At 37.6% G+C, this 23,653-nt stretch overlaps 1 protein-coding gene across 1 annotated transcript in view; it reads left to right on the top strand.

The window, feature by feature from the left end:
• Positions 1 to 20,555, top strand: part of IleRS (Isoleucyl-tRNA synthetase) — a 47,545-nt gene extending 26,990 nt beyond the window's left edge. The window contains exons 8-13 of the mRNA XM_070096973.1: positions 4,946 to 5,382; positions 8,210 to 8,309; positions 10,803 to 10,985; positions 14,186 to 14,463; positions 17,086 to 17,202; positions 20,393 to 20,555. Coding sequence (XP_069953074.1) covers positions 4,946 to 5,382; positions 8,210 to 8,309; positions 10,803 to 10,985; positions 14,186 to 14,463; positions 17,086 to 17,202; positions 20,393 to 20,555 — 1,278 coding nt within the window. The remainder of the gene's footprint in view (positions 1 to 4,945; positions 5,383 to 8,209; positions 8,310 to 10,802; positions 10,986 to 14,185; positions 14,464 to 17,085; positions 17,203 to 20,392) is intronic.
• The last annotated feature ends 3,098 nt before the right edge of the window (positions 20,556 to 23,653 follow it).

Raw genomic sequence — 23,653 nt, 5'->3', positions numbered from 1 at the left:
AGTGTGTTTATTATTTGGGAGTAGACTTGTTGGCGGATAGGTCTATGAAAGACAGTGAACCATAGAATTGATGAGGAAAGTGAGTGGTGCATAGAAGCATCTGTGGAGAGAAAGAACATTATCCATGGAGGCAAAAAGGGAGAATATATAAGAGTATAGTGGTACCAATGCTCTTGTGTGTGAAACATTGATTGTGAATATTGCAGCAAGGAGGTGGCTAGAGGCAATGGAGATGTCTTGTATGAGGACAACGTAGTGTGAATATTATGCAGAGAATTTGTAGTTTGGAGATTAGGAGGTGTGGGGTCACTGAAAGTATTATCCAGAGGGCTGAGGAGGGGTTTTGACATTTAGAGAAAATGGAACAAAATAGAATGACTTGGAGGCTGTATAAATTTGTAGTAGAAGGAAAGCGAGGCAGGGGTCATCCTAGGAAATGTTGGTGGTGAGAGGCTGAGACATCCAGGAAACGTATGAGTGTTAGAGAGGAGTGAAGGCAATTGGTTTTATATGACCTACGGTACTGTAGGAGTGTGCACTAGGTAACATTTATGAGGGGATTCAGGGAGACTGGTTAGCCATACCTGAATCATGGAGGTGGGAAGTACAGTACCTGAATGAGGGGTGTGGATATTTGCAGTTTTGAATTGTAGCATTGGCACACCTCTAACAAGGCAATAATGGTGAAAGTGTTTCTTCTTTTTCGGGTCTCCATACCTTAGCGAGAGATGGCCAATGCATTAAAAAATATACATAAATGTATATATTTGGGTCACCTTGCCCCAGTGGGAGACAGTCAGTGTATTTAACTCTTAAACGGTCCAAACATATATATACGTTGACGCGCGTAGCGCCCCAAACGTATATATACGTTTTCTTTGTCATTCATTCAACATTGCCACAATAAGCCTGAGTCACCTAGACATGAGAGAATGGGTGTGTGCACTCACTGTGTTCCATATTAAAATAATTGGGGATGCCTGGGTACCATATGCCCTTTTTTCCTTTTAAAAGAAAAGATTTCTTTTTTCCTCAAAAAATTTGGGGCACTACGCGAGTGAACGTATATATACGTTTGGACCGTTTAAGGGTTAAAAAATACATGTATACTATACAGCCTCTCCTCACTTAATGATGGAGTTCCGTTCCTAAGACCACATTGGTAAATGAATTCATTGCTAAGTGAGGAGCATAAATAATAGTAGTGGGTTTGTGTCTGGCATCTTTAATATTGTTTTAATGTCACTTTTGCACTATTTATAACATTTCTGATATATTTTTAAATGTTTATACAGTAGTGTACTGTGTATTCTAATAAACAGAATACAGGAAATGAACTCTAATAGACATTATTTAGGTAGGCATACTGGTCAGAGAGCCTGTCATAAATCCGAATCATCGGTAAACAAGTACGTCACCAAGTGAGGAGAGGCTATATTGAATATACTTGCGAGTACATCCACGTGCGAGTTTTTCCAAATACGAGCAGTCAATGAGTCAGTTTTTTGCTTCCATATGCGAGCAAAATTTCCATAAGTGAGCAAACCTTGAGGGAGGTTCCTTGACTCTGGTGAGGGGCTCTTGCTCTTGATCTAGAGAATTGGATCTCATTTGTTTGTTGGACTATCTTATTGAAACTTGGACAATGTATGATGGAAAGATGCTTCTTAGCGTGCACCAAAAATGAAAGAAATCGGGGCATAAATAATGGAGTTCCCTTCTCAGCAATTAGCCCCTCCTTAGTGGTATTTTCATATGGTTTTTATGGTTGTATTCTCGTTTTTTTGGTCTCATTTGATAGGATGGAAGATATATTACAGAAATAGATATGATTTTGATTGCTTTCATGATGAAAAGTACCTTGAAATTGAGCTCAACATAGGGAAATGTTTGATTCCTTGGCTATGTTCAAGAGTAAACAAATGACGTCACTGTCCATTCCAATATGCAGTCGTGAATGGGTTGAAATTATTTATACAATTATTGCAATAAGGCACTGTCTGCATAACAGTGTGAATAAAAATTACAAATTATTTATATTGTAATAATAATACATATAAAAATAGCATATAATAATAATAATAATAAGGGGAGATAGTGTTAGTGGTTAGTACTTTTGTTTAATAAATGTATGAAAGAGGGGAAGGTACCTAGGGATTGGCAGAGAGCATATGTAGTTCCTTTATATAAAAGGAAGGGGGACAAAAGAGATTGTAAAAATTATAGAGGAATTAATTTACTGAGTATACCAGGAAAAGTGTATGGTAGAGTTATTATTGAAAGAATTAGAGGTAAGACAGAATGTAGGATTGTGGGATGAGCAAGGTTGTTTTGGACTGGGTAGGGGATGTGTAGATCAAGTGTTTACATTGAAGCATATATGTGAATAGTATTTAGATAAAGGTAGGGAAGTTTTCATTGCATTTATGGATTTAGAAAAGGCATGTGACAGTGATAGGGTAGTAGTGTGGCAGATATTGCAAGTATATGCAATAGGTAGTAAGTTACTAAATGCTGTAAAGAGTTTTTATGAGGATAGTGAGGCTCAGGGTAGGGTGTGTAGAAGAGAGGGAGACTATTTCCCGGTAAAAGTAGGTCTTAGACAGGGATGCGTAATGTCACCATGGTTGTTTAATATATTCATAGATGGGGTTGTAAAAGCAGTAAATGTTAGGGTGTTCAGGAGAGGGGTGGTATTAAATTATGAGGAATCAAATACAAAATGGGAATTGACAGTTACTTTTTGCTGATGATACTGTGCTTATGGGAGATTCTAAAGAAAAATTGCAAAGGTTAGTAGATGAGTTTGGAAGAGTGTGTAAAGGTAGAAAGTTGAAAGTGAACATAGAAAAGAGTAAGGTGATGAGGGTATCAAGTGATTAGAATAAAGAAAAATTGGATATCACATTTGAGAGGAGGAGTATGGAAGAAGTGAATGTTTTCAGATATTTGGAAGCTGACGTGTCAGCAGATGGATTTATGAAGGATGAGGCTAATCATAGAATTGATGAAGGAAAAAAGGTGAGTGGCGCGTTGAGGTATATGTGGAGACAAAAAAACGTTGTCTATGAAGGCAAAGAAGGAAATGTATGAAAGTATAGTGGTACCAACACTCTTATATGGGTGTGAAGCTTGGGTTGTGAATGCAGCAGTGAGGACACGGTTGGAGGCAGTGGAGATGTCCTGTCTAAGGGCAGTGTGTCGTGTAAGTATTATGCAGAAAATTCAGAGTGTGGAAATTAGTTGAAGGTGTGGAGTTAATAAAAGTGTTAGTCAGAGGGCTGAAGAGGGGTTGTTGAGATGGTTTGGTCATTTAGAGAGAATGGATCAAAGTAGAATGACATGGAGAGCGTATAAATCTGTAGGGGAAGGAAGGCGGGGTAGGGGTCATACTCGAAAAGGTTGGAGGAAGGGGGTAAAGAAGGTTTTGTGGGTGAGGGGCTTGGACTTTCAGCAAGTGTGCATGAGCGTGTTAGATAAGGGTGAATGGAAACATATGGTATTTGGGACCTGATGAGCTGTTAGAGTGTGAGCAGGGTAATATTTAGTGAAGGGATTCATGGAAACCGGTTATTTTCATATAGTCGGACTTGAGTCCTGGAAATGGGAAGTACAATGCCTGCACTTTAAAGGAGGGGTTTGGGATATTGGCAGTTTGGAGGGATATGTTGTGTATCTCTATACGTATATGCTTCTGAACTGTTACATTCTGAGCACCTCTGCAAAAGCAGTGATAATGTGTGAGTGTGGTGAAAGTGTTGAATGATGATGAAAGTATTTTCTTTTTGGGGATTTTCTTTCTTTTTTTTGGGTCACCCTGCCTCGGTGGGAGACGACCGACTTGTTGAAAAAAAAAATAATAATGTACTACATAATTATAATAATAATAGATGGCTTCAAAAGGCCGTCACTACTATTACTACTACTACAGTCTACGTGGTTGTCTACTACGCTAGATGGCAGTGTTTATCACCACAAAGAGGGAGCGGTTGTGGCCGCCTCCACCTGTTACAAAATGATGTATTTTATTCATTCTAGAGTATATATCAGGTTTCTATATTATTTATATTATTTGTCATATTAGATGAACTATGATAGATATATAAGCCATATAGATGATAACAGCGAAATTATTCAAGTAGTATTTTGTCAGGTCTCCAGACAAACTCTCGTTGACCGCTGACACCGCCCATACCACTACATGAATTACATATTTTGTTCATTTTAAAGTATATATCAGGTTTCTGTTATTTATATTGTTTATTATGTCATATTAAATAAATTGTGATAGATAAATAAGCAGTAGAGTTGATATTAACCATACCCCGGCCGGGATTAAACCTGCGGTCAGAGAGTCTCAAAACTCCAGCCCGTCGCGTTAGCCACTAGACATTAGGGAAATTATTGAAGTACAGAATTCCACTGGAACAGATTAATTGCATTTCAGTTAATTTAAATGAGGAAAATTGACTCTGCAAATAAGCAAATCTAGTTGCGAGCTAGGTCACAGAACGGATTAAACTCGCAAGTAGAGGTTCCACTGTATTTTAGTGTACATCTCTGGGGATACACAGATGGCTTAGCTCAACATTGTTTATAATTATCATTTTTATCATAACTTTATTACACTTCATCTTCAAAAAGTCTTTGACTAGTATTAATTTTAGATTGGCTCAGAAATGCTATATATAATACAGGCTTTTTAACAACACTTTAATTGTAATGCTGTGTAGTACTATAAAAGTTCCTTAAATTTTTTTAATGTAATCTCTGGGTATAAAGTTGCTTGTTTTGTTTTGCTACAGCTATCATTTGCAGAAAAGTTATAATTCTTATCTTTGGGAAACTGACCAAATGTTAAAATTTTTATGAATTTAAAATATGCTACACATCTTAAATTTTTGGTTTCTTCTTGATATTCAAAACTGCACTTCCTAACTTGCAGAAAGAATCTGATGGAGCTTTCAAGGTTGTCTGTGATTCATATGTAACAAGTGAATCAGGCACAGGAGTGGTTCACCAAGCTCCCTACTTTGGTGAAGATGATTACCGAGTGTGTTTGAGTTATGGTATTATAAAGCGTGACGAAGAACCAGTGTGTCCTGTTGACGATGCTGGTCGCTTTGTCCTTCCAGTGACTGACTTTAATGGCATTCATGTAAAGGAAGCGGATCCAGAAATCATTAAGCTTTTGAGATCTCGGGGAAGATTGGTTCAGTCAGATCGCATTAACCACAGTTACCCATTCTGTTGGCGATCAGACACACCTCTGATCTATCGTGCTGTTCCCTCATGGTTCATTAGAGTAGAGCAAATGCAAGAGAAGTTATTAGCATGTAATGAGAGAACCTACTGGGTTCCCGGTTTTGTTAAAGATAAAAGGTAAGTGTATTTACTGTACAGTATATAAATATATAAAATTTAATGTTTGTGAAAATATTTATATGCCGTATTTTGTTTTTGTATGCAGTAATTGATTTTTAAAAGGGTTATTAAATGGAGAGTTAGAGGTATTGGGAAGATGGAAGGAATATTTTGAGGAATTGTTAAATGTTGATGAAGATAGGGAAGCTGTGATTTCATGTATAGGGCAAGGAGGAATAACATCTTGTAGGAGTGAGGAAGAGCCAGTTGTGAGTGTGGGGGAAGTTCGTGAGGCAGTCGGTAAAATGAAAGGGGGTAAGGCAGCCGGGATTGATGGGATAAAGATAGAAATGTTAAAAGCAGGTGGGGATATAGTTTTGGAATGGTTGGTGCAATTATTTAATAAATGTATGGAAGAGGGTAAGGTACCTAGGGATTTGCAGAGAGCATGCATAGTTCCTTTGTATAAAGACAAAGGGGACAAAAGAGAGTGCAAAAATTATAGTGGGAGAAGTCTGTTGAGTATACCTGGTAAAGTGTATGGTAGAGTTATTGTTGAAAGAATTAAGAGTAAGAGGGAGAATAGGATAGCAGATGAACAAGGAGGCTTTAGGAAAGGTAGGGGGTGTGTGGACCAGGTGTTTACAGTGAAACATATAAGTGAACAGTATTTAGAAAAGGCTAAAGAGGTTTTTGTGGCATTTATGGATTTGGAAAAGGTGTATGACAGGGTGGATAGGGGGCAGTGTGGCAGATGTTGCAGGTGTATGGTGTAGGAGGTAGGTTACTGAAAGCAGTGAAGAGTTTTTACGAGGTTAGCGAGGCTCAAGTTAGAGTATGTAGAAAAGAGGGAGATTATTTCCCAGTAAAAGTAGGCCTTAGACAAGGATGTGTGATGTCACCGTGGTTGTTTAATATATTTATAGATGGGGTTGTAAGAGAAGTAAATGCGAGGGTCTTGGCAAGAGGCGTGGAGTTAAAAGATAAAGAATCGCACATAAAGTGGGAGTTGTCACAGTTGCTCTTTGCTGATGACACTGTGCTCTTGGGAGATTCTGAAGAGAAGTTGCAGAGGTTGGTGGATGCATTTGGTAGGGTATGCAAAAGAAGAAAATTAAAAGTGAATACAGGAAAGAGTAAGGTTATGAGGATAACAAAAAGATTAGGTGATGAAAGATTGGATATCAGATTGGAGGGAGAGAGTATGGAGGAGGTGAATGTATTCAGATATTTGGGAGTGGACGTGTCAGCGGATGGGTCTATGAAAGATGAGGTGAATCATAGAATTGATGAGGGGAAAAGGGTGAGCGGTGCACTTAGAGTCTGTGGAGACAGAACTTTGTCCTTGGAGGCAAAGAGGGGAATGTATGAGAGTATAGTTTTACCAACGCTTTTATATGGGTGTGAAGCATGGGTGATGAATGTTGCAGCGAGGAGAAGGCTGGAGGCATTGGAGATGTCATGTCTGAGGGCAATGTGTGGTGTGAATATAATGCAGAGAATTCGTAGTTTGGAAATTAGGAGGAGGTGCGGGATTACCAAAACTGTTGTCCAGAGGGCTGATGAAGGGTTATTTAGGTGGTTCGGACATGTAGAGAGAATGGAGCGAAGCAGAATGACTTCAAGAGTGTATCAGTCTGTAGTGGAAGGAAGGCGGGGTAGGGGTCGGCCTAGGAAAGGTTGGAGGGAGGGGGTAAAGGAGGGTTTGTGTGCAAGAGGCCTGGACTTCCAGCAGGCATGCGTGAGCGTGTTTGATAGGAATGAATGGAGACGAATGGTTTTTAATACGTGACGTGCTGTTGGAGTGTGAGCAAAGTAACATTTATGAAGGGATTCAGGGAAACCAGCAGGTCGGACTCTAGTCCTGGAGATGGGAAGTACAGTGCCTGCACTCTGAAGGAGGGGTGTTAAGGTTGCAGTTTAAAAACTGTAGTGTAAAGCACCCTTCTGGCAAGACAGTGATGGAGTGAATGATGGTGAAAGTTTTTCTTTTTCGGGCCACCCTGCCTTGGTGGGAATTGGCCAGTGTGTTGATAAAAAAAAAATAACTATGATTATTAATTACCAAAACCATTATGCAGAGGGCTGAGGAGGGGTTGTTGACATGGTTTGGACATGTAGAGAGGATGGAACAAAATAGAATGACTTCGAGTGTGTGTAAGTGTAGTGGAGGGAAGGCGGGGTAGAGGTCAGCCTAGGAAAGGTTTTGGAGGGAGGGGGTAAAGGAGGTTTTGTGTGCGAGGGGCTTGGACTTCCAGCAAGCATGCGTGAGCATGTTAAATAGGAGTGAATGGAGACGAATGGTTTTTAGGACTTGATGTGCTGTTGGAGTGTAAGTAGAGTAATATTTATGAAGGGATTCAAGGAAACTAGCAGGCTGGACTCGAGTCCTTTAGATGGGAAGTACAATGCCTGCACTCTTAGGAAGAGGTGCAGTTTGTTGCAGTTTCATAACTGTAGTGTAAGTGTATCTATGGCAAGACAGTGATGGAGTGAATGATGGTGAAAGTTATTCTTTTTCGGGCCACCCTACCTTGGTGGGAATCAGCTGATGTGTTAAAAAAAAATTCTGATCAAATGTATATCAGTTTTGTGTTAGACTAATTAATTAATTTATAAAAGCCTGGCATCCATGGAGTTAATGTTGTGGGGAAGTAAAAATATGTAATGCTCTCAGGCTTTTATTAGGATAATGTTTTGCTATGTAGAAATTGATAAAATTTTGTAGTGGAATGTTGTGCCAGTTAAACCTTATTCTAATTTTTTTTTTTCACTATTGTCAATAGTTCACCATATGATCCAAGGTTGTAGTGGCATTAGTAATAGAAACTGTTATGTTCCACAGGTTTGCAAATTGGTTGCGTGATGCAAGAGATTGGGCAGTTAGCCGCAAACGGTATTGGGGAACACCAATACCCCTGTGGGTCTCTGAGGACTTTAATGAGGTACTATATTGTGATGTCTTGACTAAAGTCAGTTGACTTGCACTTGTCAGCCATATTGGATGCAACTCCACATGAACTTGTATTGATAAGCTATGCAGTTAACTTAGTATATACTTCTATCATTATGTGATGAACAATATCTCTCCCTACAATGGAAATGTGAGAGACTACAAAAGCCTTGTAGTCTCAGTACTTTATGGGTGGTAAAAAAAAAAAAACAGGTTTTGTATAGCAAAAATAGATATTTAGTGTTTCGCCTGCAAGAGGTTTTATCAAGTACTTAAAGCCTCTTGTAGGTGAAATGCATTAAACATGAGGTCTGCTTTTGCTATACGTGCCTTTAATCCAGCTCTTATCTGTCCTTCACTCAAACCAACACCCATGCCATCTTATAATTGTAAATGTTTTCAAAGTAGGGTGCCCATCACTTTATATAGTACTGTATAAATAATTTTCCATCTGTCACCTTAGCTACACTTATACTGAGGTTTCACTGCAGTTCTAACAGACTAATAGGGTGAAGGGGGTGTCCAAAATGCCTGATGTAACAGATGTTTCATTGTGGAGAGAGCGTAATGAACCCCCACACTGCTACTAACAGACAAAATCTCAATGCAGTGAACTTAGTTCATTGTAGAAGAAGCCTACTTGTCACACTACCAATGGTGGACAAAATATTGATGCAGCAAACTTGGTCCAATGATTGGGGAGCTTATACTTAAGACTATTACAACAGGAGGGGTGTTAATGTTGCAGTTTAAAAACTGTAGTGTACAGCACCCTTCTGGCAAGACAGTGATGGAGTGAATGATGGTGAAAGTTTTTCTTTTTCGGGCCACCCTGCCTTGGTGGGAATCGGCCAGTGTGCTAATAAAAAAATAATAAAATTACAACATTTGCACTGTCTTGCTATGTACTTGGTAACCAGTAGTTTGTCTGCCAGCCTAACTTGTTACCAGTGGCCAACAGTAGTTAATGACTAGGTCTGAAAGTCTACAGTACTCTGTATGACTGTCGACTTTCATACATGAAGAATTCTTTGTTCAGTATAATTATTAGGATGAAGAGAGGTTGTCCTTCATGGACATTACTGTGGTGTAGTACCAGGAGAGGCAAAATTTATTGTAAAATATTTTTTTGAAAATAACTAAATGCAAATAATCAAAATTTAATTAATGAAAGTGTCTGCAAAGTACACAGTGGAGGAGGCTCCACTACAGTCTAAGTTTCATGAAGTATCCAGCTACAGGTAATGTACTGCAATGAGTCTAGCTTTACTTGAAGGAAAAAATTTATGACAACCACCGAATAAGAAAAGTTCCTCTTTCAACAAACTGGCTGTATCCCACCGAGCCAGGTGGCCCAATAGGTAAAATGAAAGTTTCTTTTTAAATTTAGTAATATATACAGGAGAAGGGGTTACTAGTACCTTGCTCCTGACATTTTAGTTGCTATTTATGACACGCATGGCTCATGGAAGAAGAATTCTATTCCACTTTTCCCATGGAGATAAGAGGAAATAAACAAGAAGAACTAATAAGGAAACAGAACAAAACCCAGAGGGTTGTGTGTGTGTGTATATATATATATGTTTGTCTATGCATGTGCAGTGTGACCCAAGTGTAAGTAGAAGTAGCAAGACATACCTGAAATCTTGCATGTTTGAGACAGAAAAAGACACCAGCAATTCTACTTTCATGTGAAACAATTAAAGGCTTTAGTTTCACACTTGCTTGGCAGGATGGTAGTACCTCCCTGGGCAGTTGCTGTCTACCAACCTACTACCTAGGATAAGGAAAGTTATTAATATGATATGCTCTACCTAAAAGTGACCACTGTATGGAGATTGTCATAGTTACCAGTCCCAGTGTTCCTACTGAGCATTTTAACAGGTCTTCTTTCTTTGCTTTAATAAAGAACCAGGAACACTCCCTTAAAAACTTGCACTATCTTAGTACTGTAGTCATCTGCAGAATTTATGAATCTTCTCTAAAGTGATTGCTGTATTTAACTGATGTTATGTGAGCAGAGCTGTGCTTGTGGTATCCATCTTCATTGTTTAGTTTGTTGTATAGCTTTATAAAGTGTTCATTATTTGTATCTTATGCTGCCTTCTGGATCACATGTAGTGTTCTATCACCTATATTGTGAAGGAAAACTTAGTTGCATTATTTTGGTACCAATTTTTTTTCTATTTATATTTGCAGCTCTGTCCTTTTTGGTAAAATGAAGGAATTGACAGTATTAATTTTTTCTTGTAATCTTTTACAATTGTACATGTGATTATCATGTCTTCTAATTTTCCTTTGATCAGCCAGCGAGGGCACGTCCAGTGTTTTTTTGGCTGTTTTTCATAATTTATTTCTTAATTTGGTCTTTTTGACTTTCCATGAAATGATCTTAGACTGGACAACAGCTCTATGCCTGTAAACTAGACTGTATACAATTTTTTATTTTTTAAGGCTTTTAGGTAACGATTTTTAACATTCACAGATTGTGTGTGTAGGCAGCATTGCTGAGTTGGAGAAATTATCAGGAGAGAAGGTGACGGATCTTCACCGTGATAACATTGATCACATCACCATTCCATCAGCCAAACCAGGAAATCCACCACTAAAACGCATTTCGGAAGTGTTTGATTGCTGGTTTGAATCAGGTTCTATGCCTTATGCTCAAGTAAGGCTTATTTAAATCTTTAACAGAAATCATGAGTGTTCATTTGGCTTTTTTATTAAGCCTTCCCAGTATTTGCTTTAAATTTAAAACCCTTATAAATGATAAAATTAAATTTCCAGCAGAAATTGAGTAGTGCCTTGTGGCAACTATGAATATGCATCTTTGCTTTAATTGCAGGTTCAGAAAGTTTTTGCCAAAGCCATGTTTGTGAGTTTTGTATTTTTACTTTAGGGGTATGTCTAGAATGTTTTAAGTGAATAACTTTGAATATTTTATGCATTCCCCTTAAAATCATGCCATGCACTGTTTGACCCTTTCACTGTCTCCCAAGTAGATTTACAGCATTGATGCCAGTGTTGCTCACGTAGATCCGTTTTAAGCGCAGCTTCCTCGTATGTACTTTGAGCAATAAATTTTGGCATATGCATGAGAGAATGGGTCTGTGGTGAGTGTGCACAATATTAAAAAAAAAAAAAAAAAACCTGCTCCATGCGTTTGAGATGTTTATGGTTTTGTTGACTGTTTCTTTGTGTCAGTTGATAGAATGGAATACATACTAGTATTTCCATCAATTTCAAACCAAAATTAACCTGAAATAGGACTCAGTGGCAGAAATGTTTAATTTTTGGCATTTTCCTGAGAAAGAGTAGAAGTCTTCCCTAGCCCTCCCAGTTTGTTTTATGGGTTTTTTACTAGGTCTGTTTCAGTCACTGGGATAGCCTAAATATTAATCCAGGAAACAGTTAAGCTTGATTTTTTGTGATGGATTCGAAATGGTGGACAAATGTTATACAGGAGATTCCTGGGGCATGATTAATGAACAAAGGAAAAGTTGCTTTAGTGGTTGGAATATGTGTGTGTGTGTGTTTTTTTTTTTTTTTTTTTTTTAATTAGCCAAATTAATGAGTTCTGTGCAAATTATAAGGTAGGTCTGACAGTTGAATGAGCAGTTTCTTGTGCTCAATCACTAAGAATTGGGTCAAAGAGAGTATTGGAATTGGCTTAAAATGGGGCTCAAGGTGGACAAAATTGCTGATGCCTAAATTGCTCCCAGACCACCAATTTTGTGCCTGTGTATTTCTACAAGTTTTCCATCAAATTTTGCATTTTTGGTGTCATGACCATTAGAAAGATTCTCTACCATTTCTCACTTTTTATTTTTTAATTGTGATGCTGTCAGCACTTTATTTCAGGGGGTTGCTGCAGTGAAAGGGTTAAAAGAGTACTGTAAATGGCTTAGCAATCTTAGTGGCACTATGCACAGTAATTTTGGTAATATTGTCTTGTGGGGTGTGTGCCATTTGCCCTTACCTCTACTCTGCTTTTATTCAGTTGCTTCACTAAAAACATGTACAGGTCCATCATCACAAATCTGGCAATCAGTTATTCGGTTCCTTCAGTTATCTGGTGCTAATTTCAGGTAGCATAATTTCAAATTTCCAGGGTCACCACACCAACCTGCTACTACTGTTTGGTGGCGCTACTTGCTGCACAAGTCATTCCAATTTCTTTCTCCATTTATTGTTATAACCTGCTTGCTTTTAGCCCTGGCCTTGGTTCCAACAAATAAAAGAGATGCTTCTCGTTGTGTAAAGCACATACACAGTACATTGTCCATAAAAGATAAGGTGGCTTTGGAGCCACTGTCGGTTGCCATGAGCTCAGTCTCGTGATGCAAGGAATATGCTTTATTATTACGCTAATATCAACACTACAGCTTATTTACCTATCATAATTGATCTAATATGACATAAACAATATAAATAAAAACATTGTAAATACTCCAGAATGAATAATATTTGGCATAATACAGAGCAATTCGACAGAGGTATGAAGAGGATATGGGAGACAAGTACCATCCTCCTATTCATCTTTGTGGCTTATATTAGAGAAAACTGAGTATAGCACAGGGCTGACTGTGATATACACTCATAATGCACCATAAAACTGAAACAAAAAAGCTATTTTCTCTACATAGATTATCATACATAGCTGCATATGTGTAGAGAACCTAGGATAACCCAAAAAAGTTAGTGACTTATTTCTAGTACCTGGCTTGGGCTTGCCATATATGATTTTTGGCAAATTATTTTTTTTTCTCAGTTGTTTGTTGGGCTATCTTATTGAAACTTGGGCAATGTATGATGGAAAGATGCTTCTTAACATACACCAAAAATGAAAGAAATTGGACCATAAATAATGGAGTTAACTTCTCAGCCATTATCTGCCCCTTAGCAATATATTTTTGAATGGTTTTTATGGTTGTATTCTTGTTTTTTCGGTCTCATTTGATAGAATGGAAGATATATTACAGAAATAGATATGATTTTGATTGCTTTTAAAACGAAAAGTACCTTGAAATTGAGCTTAAAGTAGCGGAAATGTTCGACTTTTGCAGGTGTTCAATGAACTTTCTTGTGCAAGTCAAGTTGGTTAACTTTATTAAGTGTATTCTAACTTAACCACTCTGTAATTCGGCAAACTCAATAATCCGGCACACCACAGGTCCCAATGATGCCGGATATGTGATAGTGGACCTGTACAGGCAAACCCAGCTAATTAATGTCCAGTCGTATTTTCTGCAATGTAATGTGCCAACCCCTTGTGTAACATTTAGTTTCTCTCCTCGATGAACACTTTCCCCAACAGAATTGTGCTCAGTTTTCAATTTCACAGCTCATTCTACATTTAAATACATCAACACTGTTCCTTCACCATTTTCTGGAAATAATTTAAGAATGTGGCTGAACCTTGCAGAAATGTTCAGTGTATGCATGAAAATTGAGAGTGGAGTTTTCCTTGAGATATACGAGGTAATAAGTTATTAAAAGAATTAACTTTATATATAGGTGGGAACTAGTAGGGTAATTACCTGTTTATAATTGAGTTGCTTTGGTGAGCTCCAGCTCTTGGTTATGCCTTGTAACTCTTGTCAAACTGACATATTTGAGCCTTGTCATATCTGTTTTTGAACTCTTGAATGGAGTTAGCTTCCACTGTGTATTAGCTCATTCTACTTGTTGACCACAGTGTACGGAGCATAAGAATATGTATGAAATACTTGTATATTTTATAGGTTTATAGCTTTATATGTGAGATCTTTATAGCTCCCTAGTGGGAAATTTCAAGACAGTTTTTTTTATTTACCAATACTTAGTTTCTATATCTAGTGTGAATGTGTATATATTTCACTTCTACAGGTCCATTATCCTTTTGAGAAAAAACGTGAGTTTGAAGATTGTTTTCCTGCCGATTTCATTGCTGAGGGCATTGACCAAACGCGTGGGTGGTTTTACACGCTCCTAGTTATTTCAACAGCACTTTTTGGAAAACCTCCATTTAAGAATCTAATTGTTAATGGACTGGTGCTGGCAGAAGATGGCCAGAAAATGAGCAAACGGAAAAAGAATTACCCAGATCCAATTGAAGTTGTTAACAAATATGGTGCTGATGCATTAAGGCTTTACCTCACAAACAGGTGATTTATATTTGCACATTTCTTCATTATTTAAGGCCATCCTCATCCATTTGGATCTTATTGATTTGTGTGTTTTCACTGTCATATTTCAGTGTTGGCAAAAGCTTTTAGCAATTACTAATTATGCTTTATCAGTGCCATGAGTGAAATAACATGAGAAATATGTAAGACTTGCACCTAGCTTACACCACAGCTTGAGGCTTTGCGAACCTCTCAAAACCTCTCTCCAAGCTAGGCAATTCTTACATATTTACCATGGCATTGATAAAGCATCCATAATGACTGAAAGTTTTGGCCAATAATTTTCCCATATTTAGAGGGTATTTTGATATTCAGTTTTCATGAAATTAATTAATTTTTGTTGCTCCCTTGCTTATATACCCAGTCTTTTAATTTCTCTAGCAGCTTGGCATGAATTTTATTTAATAACACATGTTAATTTTTAAAAGTTTATTATATGTTGTAGTTTGTTAATCCTAAACCTTTTCATTTCTAGCTTGATGCTTTTTTTAATTATTGAATTTGTCTTTGTAGAAACTTGCATTTAATATATTATACAAGATATTCAATTTGTTTTACACAATAGTTAGGATTGTTCGTGTCTTTTCCTTTGTCTCGTAAACATGCAAGATAACAGGTACATCTTGCTACTTCTACTTGCACTTACGTCACACTAGACAGGCATGTACATATGTATACACACCCATCTGATATTTCTTTGTATTCTTATTGATCTCTCTTTTTTTCATCTCCATGTGGAATTTAAAGGAATTTTTCCTCCATAAGCCATTTGTGTTGTAAGAGGTGACTAAAATGCTGGAAGTAAGGGGCTAGTAACCCCCTTCTCCTGTATAAATTACTAATGTAAAAAGAAGATAAACTTTATAGTTTTATTCTTTTTTTGGGTCACTCTGCTTCTGTGGGAGATGGCTGGAATATTTAAAGACATTCAGTTTTCAATATTTACTTTCAAATGACCAGATGTTACACAAGTCTTAAATGCTTTGGATATTATTATGTAAATAAAATCTCAAGATGCTTAAATGTAAATCCTCCAGCTTATAATTTGTTGTGAATTTCTTACACTAATTATGTAGAACCTAGTGATAATCTGGGGGAAATAAATGTTTTTATATCTAATAGGGATAACATTTCATAGGTAGTAGGTTGGTAGACAGCAACCGCCCAGGGAGGTACTACCGTCCTGCCAAGTGAGTGTAAAACGAAAGCCTGTAATTGTTTTACATGATGGTAGGATTGCTGGTGTCCTTTTTTCTGTCTCATGAACATGCAAGATTTCAGGTACGTCTTGCTACTTCTACTTACACTTAGGTCACACTACACATACATGTACAAGCACATATATACACACCCCTCTGGGTTTTCTTCTATTTTCTTTCTAGTTCTTATTCTTGTTTATTTCCTCTTATCTCCATGGGGAAGTGGAACAGAATTCTTCCTCCGTAAGCCATGCGTGTTGTAAGAGGCGACTAAAATGCCGGGAGCAAGGGGCTAGTAACCTCTTCTCCTGTATATATTACTAAATGTAAAAGGAGAAACTTTCGTTTTTCCTTTTGGGCCACCCCGCCTCGTGGGATATGGCCGGTGTGTTGAAAGAAGAAGAAAGAAAGGGATAATATTTACTTGTGCTGTTTATTTCAAATCAGCTTCAACCAAATTGGTGTAGATTTTATGTATAGAATTTGTAATGGGAGGGAGGGGGAGGTAGATGTCAAGGGCATTTCAGTCAATTATGGATCATTTTGAAATTGAGTGGACTTGGTAATGGTCAAGGATGTACCAAAATGCTCTAGTAACATAACTACTCGTTTTTCTAAAAAATGCATGGGGAGATAGTGATGTGTTAGCTGATGGTGACAGTCAATGTATGCAATATTTTTAAAAGCCCCTTCCTTCCTCGTGGCCTTTGTTTATTTCACTGTCTGGTACCCTTAGTACTAGTTTTTACTCTCACTTATCCAACATTTTCACCCTCATCACCAGGAGCATTGAAACATTTACCTCTTCATTACAAGAATAGTTAATGTAATTTTTTAGAAAATAAGGTTTTTCAATATCAGAACTGGTTTTAGGTATTAATGATTATGTTCATGGATTTTGGTCACACGAATAACAGTATTTTACTGTAGTCTTAAGACGGTGCACTGCATTTTCATGCAGTTATATTTTTAAAATTGAGCAAAGATTGGAAGTGTAAAATAAACCCAGTGAGGAGCAGGGGTGCGGTGGGGACATGAAGGAAACACTGGATCAATATCCGGGGTCTCAGACTATTCAACATCTTAGCAGAAGATATCAGAAACATGGCTGGGACAAGTGTGGAAGCCTTCAAGAGGAAAATGGACAAGTATCTTCACCAGGTGCCAGATCAACCAGGCTGTGATGGATATGTGGGGGCAGCAGGCCTCCAGCAGCAACAGCCTGGTTGACCAGGCAAGCACCAGACGAGCCTGACGCATGGCTGGGCTCAGAGAGTAGAGAAACTCTTGAAACTCTTCAGAAGTATATCGAAGGTATAGTTAGACTTTCATGTATATATACACATTGAATTCATGAACATGATAAACAAAAGATTATCCTGTGTACTATTTTTTTTTGCAGTCCATCAGTGCGTGGCGAGAATCTGCGGTTTAAAGAGGCCGACGTATTTAATCTGCTCAAGGAAGTATTCATTCCATGGCTCAATGCTTACCGCTTCTTTGTGCAACAAGTGGAAAGGTAAGGATGGGCATGATTATTGGGAGTGCATTATTTGATTTCAAAGTACTGTATCCTTTTTCACTCTTATGTCCAAAACTTATGCAATTAGATTCTCTACATAGTGTCAGCATGTGTGAACATTAAACCATACAACGGGCGGGGATAGAACCTGCGATCAGAGAGTCTCAAAACTCCAGACCATCGCGTTAGCCACTGGACCAGCTAGCCACAATAAGATTCGTCCAACTAGGTATATTTCTACACCATAGGAAGGTTAGCATAAGCACCACTATGACCACAAATGCAAGTTTTTACAGACGAATCTCCAGCTAGCGTGGCCGTGACGAACTCTAGCTCAAGTCCCCTCAAAGCCATTAACATGACTCACGAAATCGTAATGATACAATTGCAAACAAACCATACCACCGGCGGGGATGGAACCCACGATCAGAGAGTCTCAAAACTCCAGACCGTCGCGTTAGCCACTGGACCAGCTAGCCACAATAAGATTCGTCCAACTAGGTATATTTCTACACCATAAGAAGGTTAGCATAGGCACCACTGTAAAAACTTGCATTTGTGGTCAGTGGTGCCTATGCTAACCTTTCTATGGTGTAGAAATATACCTAGTTGGACGAATCTTATTGTGGCTAGCTGGTCCAGTGGCTAACGCGACGGTCTGGAGTTTTAAGACTCTCTGATCGCGGGTTCTATCCCCACCCGTGGTATGGTTTGTTTGCAATCGTGTCATTACGATTTCGTGAGTCGTGTGAAAATTCTTTATATATTATGAAGCATATATAACAATGCACTAAAGTTCTATCACTGCCATCAGTGAATACCTATTACTAGATGGCTGGTGAATAACATTAATAATAATATATTTTCCTAGGAAATAGGTTCACATTACAAAGATTTCTTGTATGAAAAAGTTCATAGTAACGCAGAGAATTTTGGGCAGACTTAAACTGATATGATAAAAAAATTTTATTGCATAAGTATACCACCACTTTGATCATACTACATATGTATTGAGAGCTCAGATTTATTTAGAATACATTGGTTAAAAACCCAATTTAATAGTTGAAAACTTTGAGCAACTAGATGTTGAGCGTTCAATGTCTCAAGAAACTGTGGTGGCTGCTAGCCCCCACACTGTCCCCCACTCCTGTGTTCATCTGTTTTTCACTTTATCACCTGGTTTTGTCTCTAGATATTAACCATGGCATTAAAAAGAATATTAATATAGGAGATGCCTAAGAGGAATAAATTTGAAAGTGATATTAGAATCAATGGAACTCAAGTAGCACAAATAAGAAATGGGGATAATTCCTAAGTCTAATAGTGGACAACAAACTGAAATTTAAGACCCATATCCAAGGTTAGCTGGGCTTGAGTCCTGGAGGTGGGAAGTACAGTGCCTGCACTTTGAAGGAGAGGTAGGGATATTGTAGTTTGCAGGGGCATCTGAAGTGTAGTATTGGCACATCTCTGGCAAGAGTGATGGAGTGAGTGATGGTGAAAGTGTTTCTTCTTTCTCAGGTTACCCTGCCTCTGTGGGAGACAGCCAGTGTGTTAAAAAAAATCCAAACGTACTAACAAGTCCCGGATGACAGGAATACTCTCCAAAATTTGCTATCATGTTTTACAACCTGCATTTCTAATACTTCGTTCTTCCCCTCATCTCCCTATACCTCACTTATGGAATCTGTGCCTGGGGATCCACTTTGGCTCTATTCCTTAACCAATTATAACTCGACACAAGGCAGCTCTTGGAACAATCGCACACTACTGATAAGCAACACTCTGTGCTCCTATTCAAATTCCATAGCCTACTAATTATAAATTAAGTTAATACTGTTGTTCGATCCACATGTTCAAAACATTGAATTGTAATGCTGAACTTTAACAATTGCTAGAAAATTATCAGTACAAATGATGTATCATGTGAAAATAAAGAATTTCAGTTTCATACAAAAAGAAAGCTGTGTGGTGAAGTTATAATAGCCTCAGGCATTTTTTTATCTTTTTTTTTTTTTTTTTTTTTTCTTTCTTTCTTTCTTTCTCTCTCTCTCAACAAGTCGGCCGTCTCCCACTGAGGCAGGGTGACCCAAAAAAGAAAGAAAATCCCCAAAAAGAAAATATTTTCATCATCATTCAACACTTTCACCACACTCGCACATTATCACTGTTTTTGCAGAGGTGCTCAGAAGATACACAACATATCCCTCCAAACTGCCAATATCCCAAACCCCTCCTTTAAAGTGCAGGCATTGTATTAGCTATGTCTATTTATTCTGGAAGGAACACCTGTTCATTTTTCTGTGGAAAGGATATACACTGTCACTTACCTCAAGTCTTACTTGAGTAAGTTTATTTAATAACCTTGTTCTCATCATCCAAAGATTATAAACTATAAAAAAAACGTATATAGAAATGTATGGTACTGTTGAATGATTTTATTTACAAACCTTACATGGATCATTGATAGGTAGTAGGTTGGTAGACAGCAACCGCCCAGGGAGGTACTACCGTCCTGCCAAGTGAGTGTAAAATGAAAGCCTGTAATTGTTTTACATGATGGTAGGATTGCTGGTGTCCTCTTTTCTGTCTCATGAACATGCAAGATTTCAGGTATGTCTTGCTACTTCTACTTACACTTAGGTCACACTACACATACATGTACAAGCATATATATACACACACCCTTCTGGGTTTTCTTCTATTTTCTTTCTAGTTCTTATTCTTGTTTATTTCTTCTTATCTCCATGGGGAAGTGGAACAGAATTCTTCCTCCGTAAGCCATGCGTGTTGTAAGAGGCGACTAAAATGCCAGGAGCAAGGGGCTAGTAACCTCTTCTCCTGTATATAATACTAAATGTTAAAGGAGGAACTTTTGTTTTTCCTTTTGGGCCACCCCGCCTCGGTGAGATACGGCCGGTGTGTTGAAAGAAGAAGATATGGATCATTGATATTGGCCATTACTTTGCAAAGTTTGCTGTATGTTTGAGAGTATAATCGTTCTTGTACAAAATCTTTCTCAACCTATGTCATATGTATATGCCAAAACCGTATTTTACTTTTGATTTTTCTTCAAAAGAATCTGCAAAAATTCTGAACACTTAGTCTGTAACTACCTACCACTCTTAGATCTGACACTGTCATATCTTAAATTTCAAATAAATTTTAATATTATATTATTTTACAGGTACGAGAAGGATGAAGATGAGAAATTTGAGTTTGAGGAAAGTGTAATGGGCAAGTCTAACAATGTGATGGACCGGTGGATTCTGTCATTCACTCAGTCGCTTCTCAGCTTTGTGCACCAAGAAATGGCTGCATACCGTCTTTACACTGTTTTGGAAAGGTAGTTTAGGGGAATTTTTTAAAACATGTTTTTTTAAGGAAAGGATATAGGGATTAAAAAAAGAGTTTAGGAGTAAGGGGAAATTAATAAGGGGGGGCCACGTAAAAAAATTTTAATAAAAAAAAAAAAAAAGGGGGGGTTATAAGAAAGTAGGGAGGAAATAGGTTTTTTAAAAACAAAGGGGGGATTATTGGGGGGGAGAAAAGGTTTGGGTGAAAGAAAGGGGAAATTTTTAAATTTTAAGGAAAAAAAAAAGGGGCCGAAATTTTTTATGATGGTGGGGGTTCCTTTTTTTGGGGTTAAGAAAAAATTTTTGGGGGTTGGGGGGTCTTAAAATTCACTTAAATTAAAAAATTAACCTAACATACATGACAAATTTAAAACCAGGGGTTTTTTAATTTTTCTTTCAAAAATTTCAAAAAAATTCGGGGTTTAACTTCCTTTCCCTTTGGGGAAGGGGAAAAAGAGAAAATTCTAAATAACCCCCCTAAAAACCCAAAAATGCGTGGGGTTAAGGGAAAAATTTGGGGAAAAGCAAAGGGACTGGTAAACCTTTTCTGTTTTAAAATTTAATTGTTTAAAGGAAATTTTGTTTTTGAAAAGGAAAATTTTTTTAATTGAAGGGGGTTTTGAAAAAGGAAGAAAATGGATAAGGAAATTGGGGCAATTTGAAAAGTTTGGAAGGGGTTTGGGAAGTTAAAAAATTTTTGTAAAAATTTTTTAAAGGGTCTAGGGGTTGTAAAAAGGGGAGCCATTTAAATTTTAAACGGGATTTTTTCAAAAGGAATTTGCAAAAATTTAAATTAGTTTTAAAAATAAATTTTGGGTTTTGGGAAGGGTATTTAAATTTAAATTTTTTAAATTTATTAATTATTTTACCAGAAAAACAAAAATGGAATTTTTAAAAAAAAATTTAAAAGGTTTGGGGAGGGGGAAGTGTGTGGAAAAAGTTAAAATAAAATGGAAGGTGGATTCTGTTTTTATAAAAAAATTTAACAAAGGGGAAAGAAAAAATTGAATGTTTTTATTTGGGGGCTCCCGGGTAAAATTTTTTGGGTGATTAACCCATTTAAAAAAAGGTAGGGGTCTTTTTAAAAAAGGGAAAAAGGGAACTGGAAAAAAGGGGAATGTATAAAAGTTGGAGGCCTTTATTGGGGTTGGGGTTTTTGCAGAAGGGGGGAGTTAGGCCCCACAATTTCCTGTTTAAAAAATTTGGGTTTAAATATTTGGAAAATTAGGTTAAATTTTTAGGAAATTGGGGATTTAAAAATTACAAAAGGGGGAAAAGGGGTTGGATTTTAAACTTTTGGGGAAAAATTTCTTTGAAAACACTAAATTTTTTTAAATTTTTTGGGGAAAAGGCTTTAAGGGCTTAAATTAAAAGGGGGAAAATTTTGTGGGTAAAAAAGCTGGGTTCCCAAACCCTTTTTTAATGGATAATGGGGAAGGAGGGTGGGTCTTTTGGGATTGTGGGGGAATTTTAGTTTAATTATTTATAAAATTGGACATTTGGAAAGGTTCAAACCTAACGGGAATTTTTTAATTTATTTTAAAAAGTTGATTTTGTAATTTTTCCAGCTTTTTAACCCTTAAAGGTCTAAATTAATCTGCGTTTGTTGGTAAATTGTTGAAGAGTTTAAAACTTTTTTTTTGGGGGCCTTTTTGGGCCCATGTTTGGGGGGCTACGGTTGTTGAAAAAAAAAAAAAAAAGGGTTAAATAGTTTTTGAGCTGGGGGTTTACCATATCACATTAAATTATCATATTTGAAATTGCAGTGTAAAAGAATCCCCCGGGGAGGCAAGCCCTTTTCTTCCTTGAAAACAGGGCCCACTTTTTTGAAAAAATGTTTAAAAATTTATCAGCAGAAAAATTATCAATGGCCTCTTTGTTTTATATTAGGTTGTACCCTTAAAAGGGGTTTTGGTGTTTTGTACAATTTTTAAAGGGATTTGAAATTTTCTCATGAATATATAAAAAAAATGAAATTACAGTGGCCCCCCATTACAGAAAAATAATAACATTAAATCTGCCATCCAAAACAAAACAAAAAAAATTTTTTGCCTCAGCCCAAAAACCTTTTCCGTGATTCGTCTGGGGATCATCCCGTGGGGCCTCTTTTTGCCCTGGGGGTGCCAGTGTTTACAAGCCAGCCAGTGGTTTGCATCAAAACCTTACTTGGTACTTTTCCTTTTTTCACAGTGTTTGTAGTCCCCAAAACTGAAAAATAAGTCACCCATAGACTGAAAGTTTCAGTCCAAACCCCTCAAAAAAAGGGTGAAAATTACTATGAAAATGAAAAAAGGGAACTAAAATGAAAGTGGAGTGGGCCCCCGGGCTGGCCGGGTTTTTTCCCCCCAAACCCCCAACCCAACCATTTTCCTATTTTGGGCCCAAAAAAGCGGCAATCAAGGGCTGTTCTTGCAAAAGGTGCAAGTTTGTTTGAAACAGATTAAGTGATAGAAGATTTGATTTTGTTTTTGGGGTGTGGATAAGCGAAAAACAGATAGCAGGAGATGGCACTCTAAAGCGTCATTTTGGGGGCAAATTTGCATGATTTAATTAAAAAAATGCCTGCAACTAGCGGTGATGTAGTAAAATTAAAGGGCCGAAAGGGTTTGGGGTTTAGAGATTTAAGAATCGTAGTGGCTATTGTGTGATGGGGCGTAGGGTGCCAGTTCAGCCCAAAAAGGGGTAAAAAAGGTGTAAAGGGTTCAAAGTACATAGACAATGAAGGGGAAACCTGAAAAGTGTTTAATTTTGGGGGCAAAAACCCTTTTTTTGGAAAAAAATGCCAACGGACCCCCATTCCCTCGGAGGAAAGGCCTCCCGGCCCTTAAGCCTATGAAGACAGGCTTACTCTTTTTATTTTCTAATGCTAGTGGTGATTCCAAAGTAAGCCTTTTTTGGGGTGTATCCTCGAAGTTTAAGGTTCAGGAAAACAATTCCTAAAAAGGAATTTGTGTGTGTGGAGGACCCCCCAGTGGGCATGGGTCACTAGGGGCTTTTCTATGACTTTTTTCCCATGCTTTTTCCCCCCATTGTAAAAATTACCTAAGGGGAAAAGAAACGGGGCCTTAAATTGCCTCCTGGTAGGGAAATGC

Source organism: Cherax quadricarinatus, chromosome 55, assembly GCF_038502225.1.
Source record: "Cherax quadricarinatus isolate ZL_2023a chromosome 55, ASM3850222v1, whole genome shotgun sequence".
Lineage (NCBI taxonomy): Eukaryota > Metazoa > Arthropoda > Malacostraca > Decapoda > Parastacidae > Cherax > Cherax quadricarinatus.
This window is presented reverse-complemented; position numbering and strand designations above follow the sequence as displayed.